Source organism: Leptonotus elevatus, chromosome 7 (assembly GCF_054856555.1).
Source record: "Leptonotus elevatus isolate MCC_2025b chromosome 7, RoL_Lele_1.0, whole genome shotgun sequence".
NCBI classification, from domain to species: Eukaryota; Metazoa; Chordata; class Actinopteri; order Syngnathiformes; family Syngnathidae; genus Leptonotus; species Leptonotus elevatus.
This window is the reverse complement of record NC_141245.1, coordinates 5,609,807-5,633,634: the sequence shown is the minus strand read 5'-3', so window position 1 is coordinate 5,633,634 and position 23,828 is coordinate 5,609,807. Positions and strand designations below refer to the sequence as shown.

At 40.3% G+C, this 23,828-nt stretch overlaps 2 protein-coding genes across 7 annotated transcripts in view; one reads left to right on the top strand and one right to left on the bottom strand.

Moving 5' to 3' along the window:
- The first annotated feature begins 1,035 nt into the window (after positions 1–1,035).
- On the top strand, positions 1,036–5,207 carry hspb12 (heat shock protein, alpha-crystallin-related, b12). Its single transcript, XM_086081402.1, has 3 exons — positions 1,036–1,276; positions 4,164–4,321; positions 5,016–5,207. Exons 1-3 carry the CDS (start codon positions 1,039–1,041, stop codon positions 5,205–5,207), a joined length of 588 nt encoding a protein of 195 aa, XP_085937528.1. The 5' UTR covers positions 1,036–1,038.
- Positions 5,208–6,477: 1,270 nt separating this feature from the next.
- The window catches only part of LOC147170457 (chloride channel protein 2-like), a 104,376-nt gene continuing 87,025 nt past the window's right edge, over positions 6,478–23,828 (bottom strand). For all 6 annotated transcript variants that reach the window (XM_086080597.1, XM_086080598.1, XM_086080601.1 and 3 more), the window contains 4 exons: positions 22,181–22,219; positions 16,706–16,810; positions 12,546–12,632; positions 6,478–7,766 (listed from right to left, as the gene is read on the bottom strand). In XM_086080597.1, the coding sequence (XP_085936723.1) occupies positions 7,572–7,766; positions 12,546–12,632; positions 16,706–16,810; positions 22,181–22,219 (426 nt within the window). In that variant the 3' untranslated portion in view covers positions 6,478–7,571. The remainder of the gene's footprint in view (positions 7,767–12,545; positions 12,633–16,705; positions 16,811–22,180; positions 22,220–23,828) is intronic.

The following is a 23,828-nucleotide window of genomic DNA, read 5'->3' as shown; positions in this document are numbered from 1 at the left end:
TGACCCCACCTTTAACTCATTCACTGCCATTGACGACTATAGACGTCAAAAATTCATGTGAAGTATTTCTATTAGTTTAACATTTATTTCAGCTCATTTAATTTTTTATGAAAACCTAGAATTTTTTATTGTACATTTATAACAGATACAATTATTATGTGATTAATTACGATTAAATGCCCCTTATTTTTAATATATATATTTTTTAATTAGGCTCGACAGGCGATTACATTTTTAAATTGTAATTAATCACGACTTCACTAGTTAACTAACGATTAATCTCTTCTAAATTTACAATATTTTGTTCCCTAGGTTTTCATACTCTTTTTAGCAAAAGTGGAAAAAAATGTTAAACTAATAGAAATAGTTCAGTTTCAGAAGTATTCGGTTTAGGTGAACGGTATGGGATTTTTAATAGGTTTTAGGTGAATTAATGAGCACAGACTCACACGCACGCACATGCGCATACTCACGCACATACCAAAAAAAGAAAAAGAGAAAGAAAAGAAAGAGATGCAATGATGATGACATGTCGAATCGGTAAGATTACCGAATGGACAATACTGAGCTCTCTCTCAAGAAAAAAAGAAATAAAATAAATAGTTCAAATGAATTTTTGACGTCTATAGCCGTCAATGGCAGTGAATGAGATGGGTCTATCATAATATATATATTTTTTCACTGGGAGGAAGTCCCTTCATTTATTTTCTGCCTTTCTATTAGCCAGTAAGCACAACTCAAATGTTCTTGCATTATTGATAAAGGCAGGGCGTGACCCTTGCTTCCTGTCCAGCGTGCTATTTGTGAGCACATGCCAGAGGTATCATCTGGCCTCAACGCACGGAGGTCTTGCTCTTTATCAGTTTGTCCGTTACATTCTTCACTCAAGTGCTCGGCCTGTTAGCCATCTATGGCTAAAAGAAGATGACCATGGAGCCAGTGGTTGTGCTCCAGTAACCCACAAGGCACTGGGGCTTTATAAAGAAGCCACCCCAGCGGGAGATGTTCTTTCTGGAGTGAGAGTGTGTTGTTGGTGAAATGGAGTCACGGACTTCTTCTAGTCGCCGATCGTCTTCCTCCTATCGCTCCTCAGCCCGTTACAGCTCCGCCAGTAGTTTTCATTCGCGGGCTGGATCGGCGGACTCGTTGAATGTTCTTTTAGAGCCTTTTCTTGATTCCCCCGATTCATCTCATCTGTTTTGTGAAGAGGGCCAGGGAGGGCTCGCTAGCCAGGACCCGTTTAGCAGGCAAGGCAGATCCTCTTATGGACACACTGGTAAGTCTGCTGAGTTGCGCACGTGCAATCCAATAGATGCACTTCGACAGGTTCACCATAACAATGAGGTCATTACTGTTATAAAGCTTGACTTATCGAGTATACAGCATGTAGGGAGACATTTCAAGTCCAGTTGTGAACGAATGAAAATGGCTATTAACGCATTCACTGCCATTGACAGCTATAGACATCAAAAATTATTTTTAACTATTTTTATTAATTTTTATTTATTTATTTCGTTAACAAGAGTATGAAAACCTAGATTTTTTTTTGTACATTTAGAACAGATATAAAATGCGTGATTGATCGTGAGTTAACTAGTGAAGTCATGTGATTAATTACTATTAAAAAAATTAATCACCTGATGCTCCTAATACAAATAAATAAAATATTTGTAATTTTTAATAATGTTTTTTTTTAAAGGAAAAAATATTTTAAAATAGGGGCGTCGGGCGATTACAATTTTTAAACGTAATTAATCGCATGACTTCACTAGTTAACTCACGATTAATCACACATTTTATATCTGTTCTAATACAAAAAAAATTCTAGGGTTTTATACTTTTGTTAAAAAAAAAGTGGAAAAATGTTAAAATAGAAATAGTTCAAATGAATTTTTGACGTCTATAGCAGTCAATGGCAGTGAATGAGTTAAATGTTGGAGTGAAACTAATCTTTTCCTAACTGCTGTCAAGGGGCCATTGAGCAAGGCAGTGATCAGACCATCCCAAGCCTCTCTGTGTGTGAGCTGGTTCTCTGTTTGTGATGTGCAACACAATTAAACTGACTAATGTCCGAGTTAAATTTCAAGCTGGATCGATTATAATGAGGATAATAAATTGAGAATTTCATTAAAATTAGAGTCCCAATTAGCGGGGGAAACCTATTTAAAAATAATAAAGCCTAAATGTCAAGGCCTCAACCCCCCTACTATTTCATCATCACAATGTTGGAAAATAATAACTTTTTTCATTAGAAGGAAGTTGAGCTGTAGGAGGAAGGAGTCGAAGTAATGACCCAGAATGTCTGATCGTCATCAACTGGGCCTCATAAAGAACTAAGAGCGAAAGGGAAATACAAAGGGTGGGGAAAACAAGGATGCAGTACAATACTCGGACTGAAACTCAGATGCTGCTAGCAACATGATGTGTAGGGTTCGAACAGCCGTTTAGGAAACGACACATAGACTGATCTTACTGGAGCAAATTGAATAGTAAACATTTGTTCCAAGGTTGCTAAATTACTTTGTCTCAACTATAAACACAATCTTGAAATTATGAAAGAATTTTTTTTAATAAAGTAATATTTTCCATTAAGCTCACAGTTGTCAGTGAGGCTTTGCTGCAATTACCAGATCCATTGTGCAGTCATGGCAAGCACCCTCTTAGAATAATTGCCTCAGTCATTTTTGGGGCAAAAATTATTATTATTATTTGCCTAAATCATCTTCTCGTGATTCAAATGGTTACATTTTTTGTTTTTCCTGAAAAATCTGAAAACATTTACTCTGTTATTATTTTAAGAAGGCGTCGATATTTGGAAATTAACTGAAAGGGGGGAAAAAAAAACTCATTTTGAAATAAACATTTTCTATGGGCTATGATTATGATGCTTAGTTAAAAAAAAAATCATTGCAATGAAACAAACTTCTTATAGTGTATATAAAAAAAAAGTTTACACACCCCTGTTCAAATACCAAGTTTTTGTGATACACAAAATGAGACCATGGTAATATTTTCAAAAATGTTCTACCATTCAGCTGTACAATTCAAGTGACTTAAAAATGTATGTAGTTTTCCCCCCTCTGAAGAAACAGCTGAGTTTGCACTAGTATACACCCCTCTTACAACTGGAATGTAGCAGTGTCCACAAATAACCAATTTCGTTCAAACACATGTTAAATTTGAGTTAGCACACACCTGCCACATTTTAAAGTGTCTCTATTATACACTATATACATTTTTCAGTTCTAGTAGGCTTTTCCTGACTTTTTTTTTTTTTTTTTACCTGGTAGAAGCCTGAGCATTTGACATTTGACTGATATTTGGAATTGTTCATATTTCCCTCCACGTTATCCTGGGGCCTTAAGGCCCCATTTCCAGCTGAAGAAAACACAATGATTTGATATATACTGCATCTCAATAACATGCCATTTGAACAGGGGGGTGTAGACTTTTGACTGTTTATCTGGTTTATGTCGTGATTTGTTTGAACTGTTCTCGTGCTGTCACAATAGAATATTTTTTAGAATCGATTAATCTATCGATTATTGAATCGATTAATCAACTAATTTGTTTCATTTTAATTTGGCATTAAAGTGTATTAAAAAATGTCCCCCCCGATTACTGTTTATTTTATTTACAGTGATTAGTGTTTACTTCGTACTTTGTATTCGTGTAGTGATAAAAAAAGGGGGGGGGGGTTGATGTTGTTCTGTTACTGGTTCAGTCATTGTTTTCCAAAGTAAATGTCTTATTTTGATTAAACACCAAAGATAATCAAATCAGACAGCATTTAGCCAATTTTAAATAAAAAAAATGGCGCCAAACGATTACTCCATTAGTAAAATATTTGACGGTTAATGTGATAATCGATTACTTGTTGACTAATCGATTAATTTTGACAGCTCTAAACTGCTCAGCAATCGTGCCTCTAATATGATCTCCAACAGATACATTCCTACAGAATGAAGAGCGTTTTAAGCAAGTAGAAACAACAAACTACAAATGAAGCATCAACGGTACTATCCATATTCCGTGTAGATAAGAATGATGCTTTTGAGAAAGTCATGTTAAATAATGAGTTCAGTTAATGCTGCAGCCGGCTGGTGAACATGTATATACACTACCGTATGTTTTCCTACCTGCTGTCTTCTAATGTGTTGCAGCTTCAGTGGGCGGTGCTGCGCCAGTTTGCCAGACCAGTGCCGGAAGTGTGCAATGTATGGGAGATAGCTACTATATTTCTGCCGATGTCAGTCAGTTTGAGCCGCATGACGTGGTGGTGATGGCGTATAACCACCACGTCGTCATTCATGCTCAGAAGGTGTGTGTGGGTGTGTTCTACAGCAATCATTTTGTGGTAAATAAAAAAATCTGATTGGGATTAATAAAGTTTTCAAAGAATTCCAACAATCCAGAACCAACAATAATCAATTGCTTGATTGAAAATATATGTCACATTGCAACAACAGTAGCATGGATGTGTCCAGACTAGGGGTGTCAAAATTAGTGTGTTAATTTTGAGTTAATTTATAGTTCCTTTACTATTTAAAAAATAATAATTATTCAATTAATAACCACCCCTTACTTGGAAAGCCTGTACTGAGGGAATTCCAGTTGCAACGAAGCAGACACATACACGTCAAAATTTAGCCGTAATAAATTAAATAATAATGCATATATTTATGAAGACTGGGGTCAAGTTGTATTTTACAATTTTAAAAATGTGCAGAATTTCACGTTGAAGTCATGCGATTAATTATGTTTAAAAAAAATTAATTGCCTGACACCTCTAGCGCAGACATTTTGAGGGTGTGGATGTTTAATTTAAAAAAAGGCCACTTGAGTTTAGTTTAATACTTTTACACCAATGTAGATACATTAGTTTTTCATACACAATTCATAAATGACCAATGTCAGTTTTGATAAAGGTTTGTTTATTTTTTGTATTAATGTTTTGATTTTGATTTGATCCGCCTCAGCTTTTTCAATGTCCACCTTCTGTGTGTGTCCATCAGGTGATGGACGACGGCAGCGTCAGTGACACATTTACCCACAAGTCTCAGTTCCCCAAGGACATGAACCCCCTTTCAATCTGTGGAACCTTTAACAATGATGGTGTCCTGATGGTGAGTGTCCGCCGGATCAACTCTGCAGATGGGCGGGACCCTGTGGCCGGCCCCACCTTCCGCAGCGAAGCTCACCTTTGACCACACACACACACTCAAAAGTTCTGCCGAGATCTCAGCTTCTATTGTGTTGATTACAATCTCAATTCTTGTTATGATTCTGATGCTGTACAAATTTTTTTTGTCCAACATTGTTTTAGAGCTTATTTCCGTGGTGCTTTGACTATTGTTGGTTGATTTGTGTGGATAATGACAGCAATAGCAAAACTTTGCAAATATGTGACATTTTGGTTTACATTTAAGATTTGTTGCTGGAAAGGATCTAATAAAAAAACAAAACGACAACAATTTCATGTTAAAATCTCATTTATTTGTCCCTGATATACAAAACACTTCTGCATTTTTCACTGTGAAAAATATCTTGACATTGTTCTGCTCGCTCTGGTTTGGGCTCTACAGTGTATGCCACCCCCCCCCCCCCCCCCAAAAAAAAGAGCCCTCAAAAGTGGATTCAAGGTAGACCCCCCAAAAATGATGCATGGTTTTAAATCAAGGTCCACCTTGACAAGACCATGATGAACACACTCACACATCATTGCGCGAGTGTCAACTCGCATCCATGCAGCATGAATCAACACAAGATCTACAGTATAAAACCAGGCAGGGAAGGTTTCCCAAAAGCCAAGCAAAAACATGTTAATAAACACAGACAAAAATCTTCATGAACTCACTTAATAATTCCTTGACAACTTAAACGAGTTGACTTGAGTTCGAAAAGGTTTGGGGAAACCTTCCCTCGTCAGTAGTCAAATGTTGACTCAAGCTCACGTGGCTCACTTCCAGTATGCAGTCATTTTTTACACTTTTAAAGTTTTCTTTAAAAAAATAAGGTTATCTTTGCTTTCATGTCATCAATCAACCGTGAGATGAACGACTGTTATTGCACAATTTGATTATCTACACTAAGATCAGCCATAAGAAAAGAAACCCATAAGAAAAGACTTATAAATACGCATCTTCTTCTGAGTGGTCACTGATGATCGCTGTTAAACATTTATGAGGGTAAAAGGCTGACAGAATGATGCAATGAGACACGTAGAAATAAAAGAAAGCCTGCTTCGTAGATATTGTTTGGGCCTTGTGGTTGCTATGGCAACGTATATGGCCAAATCTCCCCAACGGTGAAGAATCGGTAGAGCTCCTCAAACACACCCAGAGCCAAAAGCTATGACGTGAAGAAGAGCGCCAACATGTTGGTCCCTTTCAAAATTCAATGATGGCGTGTGGGGCCGTCGTCAGAAAAACTTGAAATGTTTCAGACAGTACAATAAAAGACAGAAGAAGAATAAAATTAAGATCAACAATTTTATACAAAAAGCCCCCAAATCTCTTAGAAAGAGAATAGTTGAATATTAAAGATTAGTTAAGACATGAAATTATGATTTGACATGACAGTCATGATCCCCATCTCCTTTAAAAACATCTGAGTAGAAATAGAACCCGTGCGATGGGCGGAGTATGCCAGTCAAAAATGTGATCTCATGCAAATGGCATTTTATCTTCAGTGGTCGTTATTCGCATGGAAGACAAATCAAAAAGTGTTTTTCGTGCCACGTGTGGAGCAATCATTTAGCGGCAGTTTCAATTGATTACTTCTTGATTTCATTTCGTGTTTCGAACTTGATTGCATTCTGTTCTTATTTATAATGTGCAGGTCCCAGGATTTTTCTAAGATGCAGCTACGGGGCTTGGAATAATCATGGCCGTTAGCAAATACGGCGATCAAAGACGGATTGATGAGGAGGCCGAGAGCGGCTGCTTGCGTAATGATAACTTCCATTTTCGCGCCAACCATTTGCTCCGTGATACTCGTTCTCTCCTTCACTTGCTCGCTTGCTTCCACTAGCGTCCTCTCAACATTCTCTGATCGGTAAGAGCTATATTTAGATGGCCGACGTTTCCACAACCGTGTTTGTGTACCATATATGCGTGACTACTCATAAGGAAGGAGTGTGCATTATTCAAATGGCTTCAGGACATCGGGCATGACTGCTTGCGTCATCCATAATCTTGAAACGATTCACCTTTCCAGTGTGCCACATCAATAGGGGGAAAAAATAATCCAGCATGTCTGCCTTTCGATGCAAACATGCATACAGTATCACTTTCTTACAGTACACAGTGGAAGAGCAAATGGAAGACTGCTTGTCCGGACATTACAAGCAACTCAAACGAACAAAATGTTTGCGTAAGAACATCCCTTTTGAAAAGACTTGACGACGCAGGTTGTCATGTGTTCTGCTCCCCTGTGGATTTTTGTGAAGGACAATGAGAGAAGAAGAGAACACTTTCCACTATTAAATATTGATCCGAAGCCCTGAGGATTTGGGGGATTACGGACCTCCTAATGTCCCCTTTTGACGCTTCCTCCACCTCTTCTGGGCATCACTGGGACTTTTCATCAGACTCCGACAGGGTGAGGTCACCGGGCAGCGACGTGCTCTTTTGCCGATCCCACAGCTTGTGGAGCTCGGTGGCCTCGTTTTCACTGCTGCTGGTGCCGCTGTCCCGGAAGCTGGCCAGGGGTGGGCGCACCTTCACGCCTTTCACCGTCACGGAACCCTCGATTGCTTTGCGAAGCTGGACGGACAGAAAGCAGACAGAAGTCAAGTCTAGGTCCTTGGGATACCTGCTGGAAGAGAAAAATCAATAAAAAAGTCCAAATTGTTAGTGCCAAGTTCAAAAGACTTTTCAGAGACGTCCCTGCTTGTTCCAGTGAGACAATTCAAAGCTACTTTCAGCTTGTGTTCCAACAGAGTGGCTTCATAGTGAAAGTGTGAGTACTAGACTGGCCTGCCAGCAGTCCAGACCTGTCTCCCATTGAAAATGAGTGGTGCAGTACGAAGCGCAAAGTACAACATCGAAGACCCAATTGTACATCAAGCAAGAATGGGAAAGAATTCCACAAAGATTAGCATGATCAGTTTCAAACACTTTTTGAGCACAGTGGTCCCTTGCTACTTCACGGTTGACTTTTTGCCGAAAAAAAAGTTGACAATTTACTCACTGTATTGTTAAAAGGAAAGGGGACATAACACAGCAGGAAGCCAGAGCCCAGGCTTAAGGGGGGCAAATGAAATGCATTATGAATACCCTGCAGACAGCATTAACTTCCTCATATATTTGGATAAATTCACGTAGCACTGCCGTGCATCCATCCATTGAATGGCGCCCGCTGACCAGTATTATCACAGACAGCATTTACAGTACATAAACACAGAGTAGACGGCAACGCCGTCGTGAGTACGTTGACGCCGCAGCCATATTGGATGAGGCAAAGTGAAGCTATTTGTAAAGATGCCTTGTTCAGTTTCTCTTTGGAGATGTATCACCAAGCCAAAACTCATGGGATTAATAAGGAACCATTTCCTTTGATTGTATGATCCCATTCTTACTCAATCTTACTAATTATTTGCCGATTTAATGGCAAATACAATTGCCACATCCAATATGGCGGATGTGCTGACATATCGCTTTCAACGGGCCAACCTGTTTAAACGGTGTCTGCAGCAGAATTAAAAAGAAAAAAGGAAAGCAAATTCCAACCTCATTTTAGATGCCCAAACGATATGTGGTTCCCGTGGTTTCTTTTTTCACGTGTTTGTTTAGTTGCTGACACTAATGTAGTATGTCCCCCTTCACTTGCCGTACGCTCATCATGTGCGTCAGCGTCCTCTGAATTCCTTCATTAAAACTATGTACGCATTATACAGACATATCTTTCCACAAACAATAGCAAACAAAAAAAACTTGCAGCTTCACTTGGGAAAATTTACATGACTCATGTCAACATTGACATATTCGTCATGTATAAGCCAGCGTACCTAACATTATTTTCAGTAAGGCCGTGATTGGCTGTTGCAGATAAGACTGGCCATCAATCAAACAAAATCACACCACTATTTCTTCATTTTTTTATGTCTTAGTGAAAAACAACTCAACATTAGTATTTTAAAACACAAAATTAGCTACAATGAAAAATAATAAAAAACAATTTTTAGGGATCCGTGCCTCAAATGGGGGGGGGGGGGGGCACAGACCCCTACGGCCCAACCATGGCGACGGGTGTGAGGAAGCCTATTTATGTCCAAGCTTTTTTGGAACGTGTTGCAAGCATCAAATTCCAAGTAAGTGAATATTTGACATTTTATGTTATTAGTAATTAATGATTAAAAAGAGCTGAAGTTGGAAATGACGTAATCAGGCAAAAATTCACACCTCTGGTAAGTTTTATTGCGAAGACAGTTAGACGCAAATGGCTGCTACAGATCATGAACGTTTTTACTATGCTGTATTGCATCTACTTTCGGTTTAAGGATCATATGCTAGTCTACACGGTGAGAACAGAAGCGTTTTTCATATTTTACACCAGAATGTCTCCTCCGAGAGGTAATGGGTGGGGTGGGGTGGGGGAGATCAGTATCAGAGTGCAGTGTGTGCTACAACGTAAGGAAAATAAGGTCAGAATGACTTGATGCCGTGTGCTGAAGAGATTTGACAGAAAAAATTGAGAAGGAGAAAGTCGAAGAAGAAATGTCTACACTGCTAATGCTTAACATATAAAAGATTATGTCACAAGCATTGTGTCCCAAATGGTGCCAAAGAACATACTTAAGCGTCAGTGGAGAAATGCGTGCCATAAGTAAAATGAGCGAACGTGAAGATGATTATTGGATGGAGTTTTTTAAATTTTAAAACAGTTTTAAATCCAGGTGTTCTATATATGACTCAAGTGCACCCGATGCTGCGTCAGAGTAGTCAACTGGCATAAGATGTGTTGCTACCTTGTTCAATAGCTAATCCACTCCTGCTTTCAATTCATGATCACAAAGTAATGGTCATCCTCACTTCATTTTATTATTTTCGTATCTACAGTAATTTCTGGCCTATAAGGCGCACCAGACTGTACGCCACAGGTGTTTTAATGTTACCGCACCGGGTTCTCGCTACTTTCTTTTCCATAATAAGGGCGCAAATTGTCTCGCTCTCATTCTGTCTCTCCTGTATTTGGGCTCACTTGCTTTATAGTGCACCCCTATTGTGATCTGATGGATAAGCCGTACACCTTTGTAAAAGCCGCAGGGTGAAAAAGTAGCGTTTTATAATCCAGAAATTACTGTACTTTTGTAGATACGAGCATGGCTCAGTGGTAGGGTGGTCGTCTCCCACCCGTGAGGTTGTGGGTTCGATCCTCACTCCTGGTGACTATTTCGAAGTGTCCTTGAGCAAGACACTGAACCCAGATTTGCTCCCAGTGGACCTGGCAGCGCCGTGCATGGCAGCATGGACCACTGGTGTGTATGTGAGTGAATGTGAGGCTTCAATTGTAAAGCGCTTTGGGCACCCTTTGGTGTAGCTAAAGCGGGATATAAAAAGCAATTTGACTTCTCTCATCATTGGAAAATTTCAAAAAGCACAGAAAGCTTTCTGTCCGTTTTCAAATGTCACATGTTGGCTTGTGAAGCAATGTTTTAAATGAATAAACTATTTCATTCAGAGTTCACACAGAAATTTTATCCATTTCAAATTTGGGTAAAATCTGTGATTTAGTTTGTTCACATCCTAAAAATGGTAAAACATCGAGTGAGTCTGCATTAAATCACTTAACTCATTTGTTCCCAAAAACGTATAAACGTATTTAAATATTACCATGCTCCCAATGACGTATTTATATGTTTTTTGTGTCTGTGTCAAAGACCGGTCCTCGAGTCTGCATGTTTTCGAGGTTTCTCTACTCCAACACATCTGATTCAATGATCAGGATCATTATTAGGCTCCTGCAGAGCTTGCTGATGAGCTAAAATATGAATCAGCTGTGTTGAACGTGGGAAAACTCTAAAACATGACCAGACTTTTACACCACAGTTTTAGAGGTTTCCCATGTTCAACACAGCTGATTCATATTCAAGCTAATCAGCTAGCTCGAAAACATGCAGGACACGTGCTGTAGAGCGTACAGAAGGCTTTGATGCAGCCTTTGAGGGTGAAGCAATGGTAGTAATTACAAAAATGGCCATTAGGTGACAGCAGAATATAAGAGATCAACCAGGGCCATGTTGCAAAAAGCTATTTCCCCCACTGTTTTAAACAGATTTGTGAATAACGATGAAACTTAGCTATATTCTAATGCTATTTGCTGCAAAACAGATAGAAGTATATATTTTTTTCCTGATGAAAGAAGAGACTCTAATCTTTCTTTTGGTAGGTTCCATGTTTTTATAGCAATCGAACACAATATTCTGTGGGCCTTGCAAAATCAGTCAAAATCCAGTAAAACAGCCGGGAGTGAAGGGGGTTGCTTCAGTGAAAATGGCTGGGAGTGAATGAATTATTGATGCTACATTGGAGCCTCACTATTCACAGGTGATAGGGACCGGGCTGGTCTGCAAATAGCAAACAGCAAACATCCGCATACAATTATATAATTATAATTGAAATGCATTGTGATGGGTTTTGGGTGCGAGGAGGGGGATTTGTTTGGGATAGGTGCCTTTCTCCAAACTGAGTTTCAATGGATTAATGAGCAGAGTCACTTTGATTGGCCGGGAGTTCTTCATTTCTGCCGTCTCACTCGCTGTGTTCCTTACCACAATAGAGCCCTTGTGCATTTTTCACATGAAACGCATGAAAAAACAAAACAAAAAGCTGTTAAAAATTATATTCATATTGAAAAAAAAAAAATCTGCACATATGCAAATACATGGGTACCGAACCATGAGCATACTGTATTTGTGATTTCTTATTTTTATGACAGGAAGCCTAATACATTTGTTTAGCACTGCATGTTTGTAACTTGACTGTTGGAGGTTTTACATTTTACTGATAACAGCCAATGAGCCCCTCCCAATTATAAACATGTGAACAAAAGCATGTCTTCACTCCCATATGGACAGAGCAGTGATATAACAGCATGTCTGTGTGACACAGTGTCAGGCTGGGAGAGCCTGGGCTTTATCTGCTTTGGACGGGCTATTGTCTGCTGGTGCAACACAGAACAAAAACACCTAAATGTCGCGGACAAATAGCGCTGCACTTAGCTAACAATCCTCTCTCCACTTTCTGGCCAATTCACAAAGAGTGTGAGGTGGGGTGGAGGAAATTAGTGAGGGAGGGTGTGCAGACTGACAGAAAATGGACATTTCAATGAGATGGCAGTATCAAGAAGCCTTTTGTTTGTCACTTTACATAAGTAGAAGGAGGAGTCTGTCATTTTGACTGAAGTGTGTGCGCGCCTGTAATTTTGCAATTATGAAACTCGTATGCATTGTGCTGGTTAGTGATGGCAGTCAAGACTTTTAGCACAAAGGAATGTAAAGTTTGATTGAAAATACAAGGAATAAGAGGCAACAATGTTCTTACCTCTTTAAGGGAAACCACCCCAATGAGACGTCCAATACTCGTGACGTAGGCGTGGTCCAGGCCCAGCAGGGAGAAGATGGTGTGTGTCTGGAAGGAAGACAGCAGCAGACATGAGAAACATTCTAAAAGCAGCACAACAGGCAATTTTTTTACGCAAATACAATCTTTTAAATTTTATTACGATGACAGCATTGTCTAAAATGATTCTCGTTCACAACAGGCTGCAGAAGAGGCCGAAAATAACTTTTTGTCCTCTGGGTCTAATTCCAAAATGTTTTCATCTCAGACCTCCACAGAAAGTATAAGCTTTTAATAAAGGACTCAAAACCTTCCTTTAAAAAAAAAAAGAAGCTTTTCTAGGCAGATTTTTATTTTTTATTTAAATTCATCATTTGGGCTCTAGCATAACCACGACCCTTGTGAGGACAAACGGTTTTGGTAATGGATGGATGTTTTTTTTAACCTGTGTGCTTCCATTGCTTTTATTGTTGCCTGCCCTGCAAAAACGGTTGGGTAAAAAAAACAACAACCCAATTATGGGTCAAAAAGGGACCGACCGCTACTTGAGTCATCCTTTATCTTTAGTTAAAAAAAATAAAACCTCAGGTGTGAATAGTCCTATTTGAAAAAAAGCCATCATGTCCAAAGTTGGAGCCATTCAAATAAAATCTCAACAAAATTGGATCACTTCAGCGTGACAGACATTGTGTTTCACGCAGTCAATTTAAAGACCGAGACAGTTCCAAGCCAACCATGAATCAGGAAAGGTTATCGGTGAAAGATCAAACAATGCACTCAAAACAAAACAATAACAGAATCGGAATGAGGATTAGCTAACATGATTTAAAGTGGAGACGTCTACTGACGCTTAAACACCTTCTCCCTTTCCTTTATGCTACTTAGCAAACATATGCTACATAGCAAACATCTGGTAAGAGGCAAGGCGGCATCTGCTCTTTAATGTTACATCCTCCAACAGTAAAACTGAAACACTGCTAGTCAAATTGTGGGACCACCGAATAACATTCATAGTATTAGAAGACTACAGGGGTGTACGGTAGGCTTTAAAAATCAACAAAAACAAATGATTTGCAGAACACAGGAGCCTGAAATACTGTCATCGTTGTCAGAGCACTCAATAAAAGACATGATTGACATTAGTGAACTAAAGAGGACCTCAGCGCTCATAAAGTATGAGTCATAAAAAATATGATTACAGACATGTAAGGTATTCTATTGGCAAAATATTCGAGTATCCAATGCCAGCAAAGAAATGTGACCGCAGCCTGTTACCTACAACGAATACCGCTTTGATCCAGTTTTGAAAACTTGCTTACGCAAGCCTGTTTTTCACTTCCAAACTCTGACTTATTAGTGCTGCATTGGCTGAAGCAAATATTTTGCTTTCCCACAAGGATCATTAACGTTGCATTTAATCTTCCCCTCACTGCAGGTTCTTGCATCCTGCTGAAAGCAATAGAGAGAGCACCAGGTCAAAAACTTTACTGGCAGTTCAGATAGGTTGCTGGTCTGATGCTGTTCCTTCCACATCTTTTTAGTTCTTAATTGCACTTTCTGTTGAAGCAGAGGAGGCATTTGGGGATACTTGAATTAGATCCCACTGTGTTGTTAAGTAAACTGTGGCTCTGGCTGTTGCTTTCAAGCCTGGGCCAAGCATATGTAACTGATTTCCCATCAGAGAATATACTGTTGTGTATACTCAATGATATTTTGTATTTTTTTATGGGGTGACTAGCTCACTCTACAATCATTCAGCACCGAATGATCATAGGTTATAAAACTACTGTAACTGGGACTTTTAGTTTAGAAATGCTATTCTCATTCCAGAGCATTGTCAAGGTGCTATTTCAAGCGCCAAAGACCCAAAATGTTCAGAGTCAGCTTTTCTGTCCCTTGCCTTCTTGTGACATTTGTTGTCACATGTCGAGTGATGTTTGTTGGCTGCACGTCACCCACCGAATTTTCAGGCTTCATTGAACCTAACAAAAGCAGCCAAGTTTGGACACAACTAACCTGCGCGATATGGTAACACTACCAGTTCACGACATAAGTTATACACAGTGCACAATCAACTAGTTTGCCCACAGGAGCGTAAGAATACATGGAGGTATTCTTGGCTAAGGATGCTCAGTTACTGTTGTTTTTTTATTTCCTTTTATTTGTTGTTGTATATTTATGACCTTAAAGTGTTAATACAAATACTTAATGTAATTATGACTTTACTACTGCATTACCTCATACAAACCCCAAAAACGTGTAAATAAATACTTTGTCCTTCACTCCCAAAAACTTATTTATATGTTTTTATGGTTGTTGTTTTTTTAAACGCAAGAGCAACCAGAAGGCATGAATGCGTGGTTTAAAACAATGGTAGGTGGCAGCAGAGTATAAAAGATCAGCCAGGGTCATGTTGCAACAAGCTCTTTTTGCCAGTGTTTAACAGGAATGTGAATAATGATGAAACTTAACTGCAAAATTAGTCAAAATACAGTAAAATAAGGGGGTTGCTTCCGTGAAAATGGCTATGAGTGAATGAGTTAATCTAGTATAGTGATAACCAATGGTATGTTCAAACTTACAAATTCACAAATGTAGATGAATTGAATTATGTCTTAAACAACTAACCCTCTGTAAATATTTTTGTTCAAGTCAAGAAGCTACTGTATTATGACTGCAGTAACTTTACAATAGTTTCCATGCAAGGAAGCAAAGTTTGTAATCTGCTCAGCATCGCCTCTGTGTCAGCAAATAAGCTACATTCACTACACATATCCTTATCATTAAATGAGGTTGAGGACACACAAAGCAAAGTGACAAACTAAGCAGGCCAAAGAAAGGAAAAGAAAAATAAGGCATAAGAGAGAGAGAGAGAAAAAAGTTGTCTTGCTGCAGAAAGGTCAAAAAGGAGAACAGCGAACGCCACAAGTACAATAACAGTGCATAAAGAGCATAACCATGCATGTCTGTAAACAGCATTGGAAGTTGTACTGGGCCGTATTTATTATGCTGAAGGAGATTGTGTGTGGTGTTAGCTTTTAGGAGTGTGCAGTAGAGGGAGGAGATGGATAGCATGCGGGATCGCTCTCTTAAATGTTTAAAAGGTATCAACCCAGCACACAGACAACAAAGGACAGAGAGAAGGTAGTATTCTGAATGGAGGACATTAGATACTGCCACAGCTGCAACCCACAAATAATTAGCAGGTGGCATGTTTGGAAACACTACATGATCGTGTGTGCACGTTTTGAAAGAGTGTTTTCTACAGCACACTGCAAAGAAAACACAATCAACCCAAGCAACATGTTACATCAAACAGCTAACTGAAGTCAGGATGAAGGTAAAGGATTTGAAAGATACTGAGACAATTTATGTTCTGTATTTACAAAGTAAATGTGTAATGTCCTGAATAAATGAAACCTTTAAATAAATGTCTGTTGGGTTTATTAGATTAAAATTGTAATCAACCTGAATGACTGGAGGGGGGGGAAAAAAAGGAAAAAAAAATCAAGGTAATTTTTTGGGCCATACCGCCCAGCCCTAGTAACAAGCCGACGGAGGGACCAGGCCCCTTAATTCATTTGCTCCATTGTAAATATTACCAGTGTCCCAAGAAAGTATTTACACGTTTATGTTTTTTATTTATTTATGCTAGAGCATACAGAAGGCTTTGATGCAGCCTCTGAACTGAATAAATTGTTGAAGCTATGGTAGTTATTACAAACACGGCCAGCAGGTGGGAGCAGAGTACAAGAGATCAGCCGGGGCCATGTTGCAAAAAGCTCTTTCCCCTTCTGGATATTCACAGATTTGTGAATGATGATGAAACTTGGCTATATTCTAATGCTAATTGCTGCAAAAAAGAAACAGACAAAAATATTTTTTTTCCCTTATGAAAGAAGAGACTCTAATCTTTCCTTTGGTAGGTTACATTTTTTAATAGTAACAGAAAACAATATTCTGTGGACCTTGCAATATCAGTCAAAATCCAGTAAAACAGCCAGGAACGAAGGGGGTTGCTTCTGTGAAAATGGCTGGGAGTGAATGAGTTAAGTATGTTGTCATTTCGATTTCGGTTTTCAGTCACTACCTGAATGCTGCTCTAATAGCTCACATTGGAATAATTGTAATTAGAACCATACCTTATGTAGTGATGTGCGCTCCACCAGCTGGAATGGGGCAGGGTCAATCTTGCAGTTGTTAAAGTTAACCTGCTCATCGAGCTGCATCTCTTCCCACTCCGCAATCTACAAAACACGCACACACAAGAAAAAATTGTCTAAGTTAAATAAGAACAAAGTTCAACACAAATTAGATCAAACATTTGGTATGTTGAATGTCAGATTTTAAAGTGTTTCTTTTTGGCTTTAATCTATATGGGCTAGTAAAGAGAGAACATGATGTAGAGTTTTATTCGGCTTTCAAGATTGTAAACTGCTTTGAGGTAGTATATGAAATTAGAGGTAGCAATTTTCAAATTTACTTGAAAGTGAGCAGACATTATTATGTAGTTGGTAGAGTAGCCCCTGTTGGCCTTTAAAAAGGTGACACTTAAAGACACATTTAGATTCTGAGCTATAAACCTGGAGCAAAAGCACTCTTGAAAGATGCTCTAAGGAGCTCCCGCTTTTATGTGTGCCGTCAGTCACCATACAGAAGGCATACAAATGATTCTTTAGCACCTCCTAAAAATCTTCTCCCTCTCCACGCCAATCACTGGACTGCGAACCACACTGGAGTGGTCTCTTAATCATAACTGCCCAGTGAGGGAGGTGAAGTGATGATGCCGCAGCAGCAGACGTGAGGGACAAAACAATCGTGTATGACATAAGAAATTAGAGATGCCATTAGCAGATCTTTTCCTTTCGGCTTTTCCCTTCAGAGGTCACCACAGCAAATCAGTTGCCTCCATCTAACCCTGTTCTCTGCATCCTCTGCTCTCACACCAACTACCTTCATGTCTTCTTTAACTACATCCATAAACCTCTTTTTCCTCTAGACCTCCTGCCTGACATTTGGAAAGGCAGCTCTCCTCTGGACATGTCCAAACCATCTCAGTCTGGCCTCTATGACCTTATCTCCAAAGCCTCCAACATGTGCTGTCCCTCTGATGAACTCATTCCTGATTCTATCCATCCTAGTCACCCCCAAAAAGAACCTCAGCATCTTCATCTCTGCCACCTCCAGCTCTGCCTCCTGTCTTTTCCTCAGTGACACTGTCTCCAGACCAAACAACATCGCTGGTCTCACCACAGTTTTATAAACCTTTCCTTTCATTTTAGCTGAAACTCTTCTATCACACATCACAACTGCCACTTTTCTCCACCCGTTCCAGCCTGCCTGCACACACTTCTTCAATTATTTTTCACACTCTCCATTGCTCTGGGCTGTTGACCTTAAATGCTTAAACTTCTCCACCTTCTTGGTCTCTTCTCCCTGTAATCTCACTCTTCCACTTGGGTTCCTCCTATTCACACACACACACAGATACTCCGTCTTGCTACGGCTAACCTTCATTCCCCTCCTTTCCAGGGCAAACCTCCACACCTCTAGCTTCTCCTCTACCTGTTCCCTGCTCTCACTACATATCACAATGTCATCATCAAACATCATAGTCCATGGAGATTCCTGTCATCCTGTCCATTACCATAACGAACAAGAAGGGGCTCAAATCTGATCCCTGATGTAGTCCCACCTCCACTTTTAACTCCTCCGTCACACCTACCAACAGCACACCTCACGTCTGTCTTACAGTTCTCATACATGTCCTGCACCACTTGAACATACTTCTCTGCTACTCCAGACTTCCTCATACAAAACCACAGTTCCTCTCTGGGCAGCCTGTCATAAGCTTTCTCCAGATCTACAAAGACAATGCAGCTCCTTCTGACCTTCTCTGTACTTCTCTATCAACATCCTCAAAGCAAATACTGCATCTGTGGTACTCTTTTTTTTCTTTTCTTTTTTGGCATGAAACCATACGGCTGCTCACAAATGTTCACCTCTGCCCTCATTCTAGCTTCAACTACTCTTTCCCATAGCTTCATTGTGTGGCTCTTTATTCCTCTGTAGTTGCCACAACTCTGAATGTCTCCCTTGTTCTTAAAAATGGGCACCAGCACACTTCTCCCTCCATTCCTCAGGCATCTTCTCACTATCTAAGATCCTGTAGAACAACCAAGTCAGAAATTCTACTGTTACCTCAACCCAGACCCTTCCATACCTCCACAGATATATCATTAGGACCGAGTGCCTTTCCTCTCTTCATCCTCTTCAATGCCCCTTCTCACTTCATCCTTACTAATCTTTGCTACTTCCTAGTCCACAACAAGAGGTGACTACCTCTTCTACTCTTCGTTCTCTCTCATTTTCCTCATTCATCAACTCTTCAAAGTAATCTTTCCATCTTCCCATCACACTACTGGCATCTGTCAACACACTTCCATCCCTATCCTTTATTACCCTAACCTGCTGCACGTCCTTCCCATCTCTGTCTCTTTGCGTTGCCAACCTGTATAGATCAGTCTCTCCCCTCCTTACTGTCCAACCTAGCATACAAGTCATTGTAAGCCCCTTGTTTGGCCTTTGCCACTTCTACTTTCACCTTGCGCTGCATTTCCCTCTACTCCAGTCTACTTTCTTCAGTCCCACTTCTTTTTAGTTAACCTCTTTCTCTGGATCCACTTCTGCACCTCCTCATTCCACCACTAAGTCTCCTTACCTCCTTTCCTTCCAGATGACACACCAAGGACTGCCTACCTTTCTCCCTGATCACATTTGCTGTAGTTGTCCAGTCATCTGGAAGCACCTCCTGACCAACTCCTTCTTGAAAGTCATACAACACTCTTCCTTTTTCAGCTTCCACCATTTCGTCCTCTGCTCTGCCTTTGCTGTCTTTGTCTTCCTCACCACCAAAGTCATCCTACACACTACCATTCTATGCGGTCTGGCTACACTCTCACCTACCACTACTTTGCAGTCGCTGATCTCCTTCAGATTACACAGTCTACACAAGATGTAGTCCACCTGTGTACCCCTACCTCCACTCTTGTAGGTCACCCTATGTTCCTGCCTCTTCTGGAAGAAAGCATTCACGACAACCATTTCCATTCTTTTTGCAAAGTCAACCACCATTTGTCCTTCTGCGTTCCTCTCCTGCATACCAAACCTGCCCATCACCTGTTTCCTGCACCAACATGTCCATTGAAGTCTGCACCAATGAAAACTCTCTCATTTCTAGGGATGCTCTATATAATTTCATCAAGGTCCAACCAGAAGTTCTCCTTTTCCTCCAGCTCACATCCTACCTGTGGCGCATACACACCAACAACATTTATCATTACACCGTCGATTCCTAGCTTCAGGCTCATCACTCGAACCCTGCTCCTATACTTATAGCTTTGCTCCCTTTTTACCTGGTCTCCTGAACAGACATTATGTCCACCTTCCTCCTCTGCATCATGTCAACCAGCTCTCTACCTTTTCCTGTCATAGTTCCAACATTCAAAGTTCCTACTCTCAGTCCTAGAATCTTGGTGTTCCTCTTCTCTTCTCTTTCTTCCTACGAACACACCTTCCTCCTCTCCTGTGACGAACAGTCGTCCAGTTTCCACTGGCACCCTGTAGGTCAACAGCACCGATGGCGGTCGTTGTTAACCCGGGCCTCTACCAATCCAGTATGGAAGTCATACATTTGATTCGCATGTATGATTTGGCCAAAGTTTTATGTCTGATGCCTTTTCTGACACAACCCTCTGTATTTATCCGGGCTGGGGACAGGCACAAGAAGACACTGGACATCTTGCAATATTTGAAGAATATGATGTGCAAGTTACAGAATCAGCAGCAATAGAACGTTAAAAAGGTAAACATTAGGGTATTCGGGTAAAAGGCACTTTTTATGGCTTGTTTACAAAAAGTTGGTTTCTTAAGTGTCTGCACACCAATTAAAACGGAAATTCAATTACAAAGTAAATTTTGTTTTCTGCCCGTTTCTCAAAAGCCGTTCTGCATTTTCACCGAAATGATACATGACATTGAGGTTACTTTACTGTACATTTGACTACCACCACACCAAAGATGCTTTTCCATTGCATCAGTTTCATACTGGAATGGCCTTGCTCAACCCAGAGTGGTCACTTTACCATTACACAATGGAGCGGCTTTTCAGAACCGTCACTTGTGGAGGTTCTGAAAAGCGGCTCAGGCCGACTGATCTATCCGTTAACTTGAATGCAAACGACGACGGTTGTAGAGTAAAGACAACACGCCGGTGACTTGTAGAGGTGGAGAAATTAATGAATCTGAGCTCACCATTCAGTGTCAATGGGAGATGTTGAGCTTTAAGTGTTAATCGCCAAAAATTTCAAGCTTCAATACTTCATCCTTCTTGCCTTCTGCCGCCAGCTTCCATTCACACTCTAAAAACAGTTGGGTCAAAAATAACCCTAATTGGGTCAAAAAGGGACCAACTCAATTTTGTATTTGTTTTACCCAAAAATTGGGCTGCGTTGTGGATTATTAATTAATTATTTTTTTTTACTACCTTTTGGGGATAAATAATTCAAAAAGTTGTGTCAGTTCCTTTATCACCCAATTCAATGTTTGTTTTGTGGGTTATTCATTTGACAACTGTTTGGGTAAAAAAAGTTGGGTCAGTTCATATTTGACCAAATTCAGTTGGGTTATTCAATTAAGCCCAACGGTTGGGTCAAATGAATTAACCACAAAAGAAGCCCCCAAAAGGTTGCCTTGTGGATTATTAATTTGTTGGGTCGGCCCATTTTTTTAAACTAATTTGGGTTATTTCTGACCCAACCGTTTTTAGAGTGCATATTGGATGGAGAGCAAGGTGTCATTCATTTGGCTGTTTGTCCGAGTCACTGACGTGTTGTCCTCACACTACGGTGTCCGATGCCCACTGGCGGATCCCGAGGCAAGGGGACACGACCAGCTCCGGAGACTGTAGCTGGAGATCTTTTATTCAAATGATGAATAGGTCCAACAAGCAATAAAATTTAAACTATTGTTGTATAACACAATTATGTGCAATGTATTGTATACACTGTACTTATGTCTTGATGGCTGAGTCTGCTCACTTAAAGCCGGAAATAGATTTTTGTCTGTGTGAAAGCTCTGCGCATTTGATAGGCTGTCATTTGCGACGCCACAGCATGAAACAGTAATTCATACATCGGATTGCCACAAAACCTGTAGCCGAGGCTCGCACTCACGAAATCTAAGGGCAGAAACCCGCACGCTGCAGTGTAGGCTTGCACAGTTCAGGTGATCCGGCGCCATATGATCGGTGCCTGTTTGTAATGGAAAAGCAACGGGGACCAGGCTAAGCGAGGCCGGTGCTGTGTGGGCCGTTCTGGAACGTGTAATGTAAAAGCGGCTGGCTGCTATCCAAAGCAACTTTCACAGTTAAATTAGACAGCGGGCCCTGGTGGCTTTGCACAAGCGCCATCCATTTTCTTATCTGGAGAGATGAAACTGTACATAAAGTCAAACGGTAAGCAGGGCAGTTTTGCGTTAGCACTGATTTTCGGCATCGCCTCCACAAAGGAAAATAGAATCCCTCCCGTCTTGTCGGGGCTTTAGAATGGTGGTCTTACCTCTCTGATCGTCATATCATCTTCCACATCGCTGTCGTCCTGTAGATGCAAAAGCCAGAAAAAAATCTTGGTAAGACTATATATTCCATTCACTTGATTACATTGTAATTTGAAGGAAGACTGTTGTCAGTATATGATGTATGACATCTGGCTGCCTATTTGTTCTACTTTGAAACTATCATTTCAGCAAGTGGAATGACACATTACAGGCACATGTTCACCCATGCATCACATCATGAGCGTTACAATGCACGCCTGTCCTCTGACAGGTGGACAGGAATAGAATTAGTGACTAAAGGAGAGACTACAGTGCATTTCATGAGCGAGGGAATATGATGCATGAGATTTTGCAGCAGATGATCATTATAATGATGGATTGTCACCACCCTCAGAGCCTCCGGCTGATAAATTCCAAGTCGACTTTGCCAATGCTGTTTGACAAGCTGGAAATGCATAAGCGACCCTCTTCCTTGAAGAAAATACTGAGAATACAGTGTGTGTTAAGTAATGTGCTGGCGAACGGGCATTTATTTGCTCTGAATTTAATGTGTGTGTTAAGGAAATATGGGAGGGAAAAGTAAGCATAACCCTGGGGCTGATGGAAGCCTGAGCACATTTATCCTCATCGCTGCAGTGGACGACCTGTTGGTAACCTTAGCAACTGCAGCCCTGGGGTAGAAAGAGGTGCTCGACTGTAGCATTATGCAAGCAGAGGGCAGTTGTGCCTGCAGTTGATGAGACCACGCGAACGCGCACACACTTCATTTCTGCTGTCTCACTGATCACGCTGTCACACAAGGCCACACTGAATGTCACAATGACACAGTTTTCACAAGGCAACAAATAAAGATTGGTAACATGCTTACAGATCAGTCAGAGAGGGTGCGAAAGATGCATACTGCACACTTTTCAGAGATTTCAAACAGACAAAAAAAAGTGTATAATACATTAATCGTTAAAGCTGACTCAACAAGCACAGACTGCCAGACATTCTTTTGAACAAGTCCATGGTGACCTGACCTCACAAATGTGAAGAATCAGCGAGAGAAAAAAAACCCTCCCATAGTCACATTTCATAAGATTGGAAGCTGTTGCTGCTCCATTTTGATGCAGATGGAATTCAAATTGAAAGTCATAAACGACGTTGTAGATGTCATACGTGGGTGTAACAATAGGTTTCCACTGTCTATGTATTGCACTATATGAATGTTAGGAGCGGATGCATGTAAATATTTACTCAATGTATAAAAAGTGAATTCAAAGTGTGGACTAAATAAGCATCTGAGTATATATACACATGAGCAGCAGAGTGCTGACAAAAGACCAAAGTGTTTGCTATGCTGTTCCTCTGAACAGATAAAGATTAGAAGACCGCCTCGTTCTTTCATTGCCTCCCCCCATCTCTCCATTCTGCACTCATCAGCTATCCATCATTACAGCCAGACACAATCCTCCAATTAGTTGCACCTATATAAGGCTGGGTTAGCAGGGGAAACACACACACGCACGCACACACTTAAGAGCAAGCAGTAAAGTTAATAAGTATGTAAGGTTTACACATTTGAGTCCCTGTTTTGGCAGTAGAAGGTAAAAATGCACGATCAACAAGTGAATCTAATACAAAGTGAACAATATCATGCTAATTAAA

What these genes read in the sequence shown, in the direction of transcription:
- hspb12 (XM_086081402.1), top strand. Translation starts at nt 1,039, where the DNA reads ATGGAGTCACGGACTTCTTCTAGTCGCCGATCGTCTTCCTCCTATCGC. An exon ending in ATCCTCTTATGGACACACTG is followed by an intron (nt 1,277 to 4,163) that starts GTAAGTCTGCTG and finishes AATGTGTTGCAG; the next exon opens with CTTCAGTGGGCGGTGCTGCG. An exon ending in TCGTCATTCATGCTCAGAAG is followed by an intron (nt 4,322 to 5,015) that starts GTGTGTGTGGGT and finishes TGTGTCCATCAG; the next exon opens with GTGATGGACGACGGCAGCGT.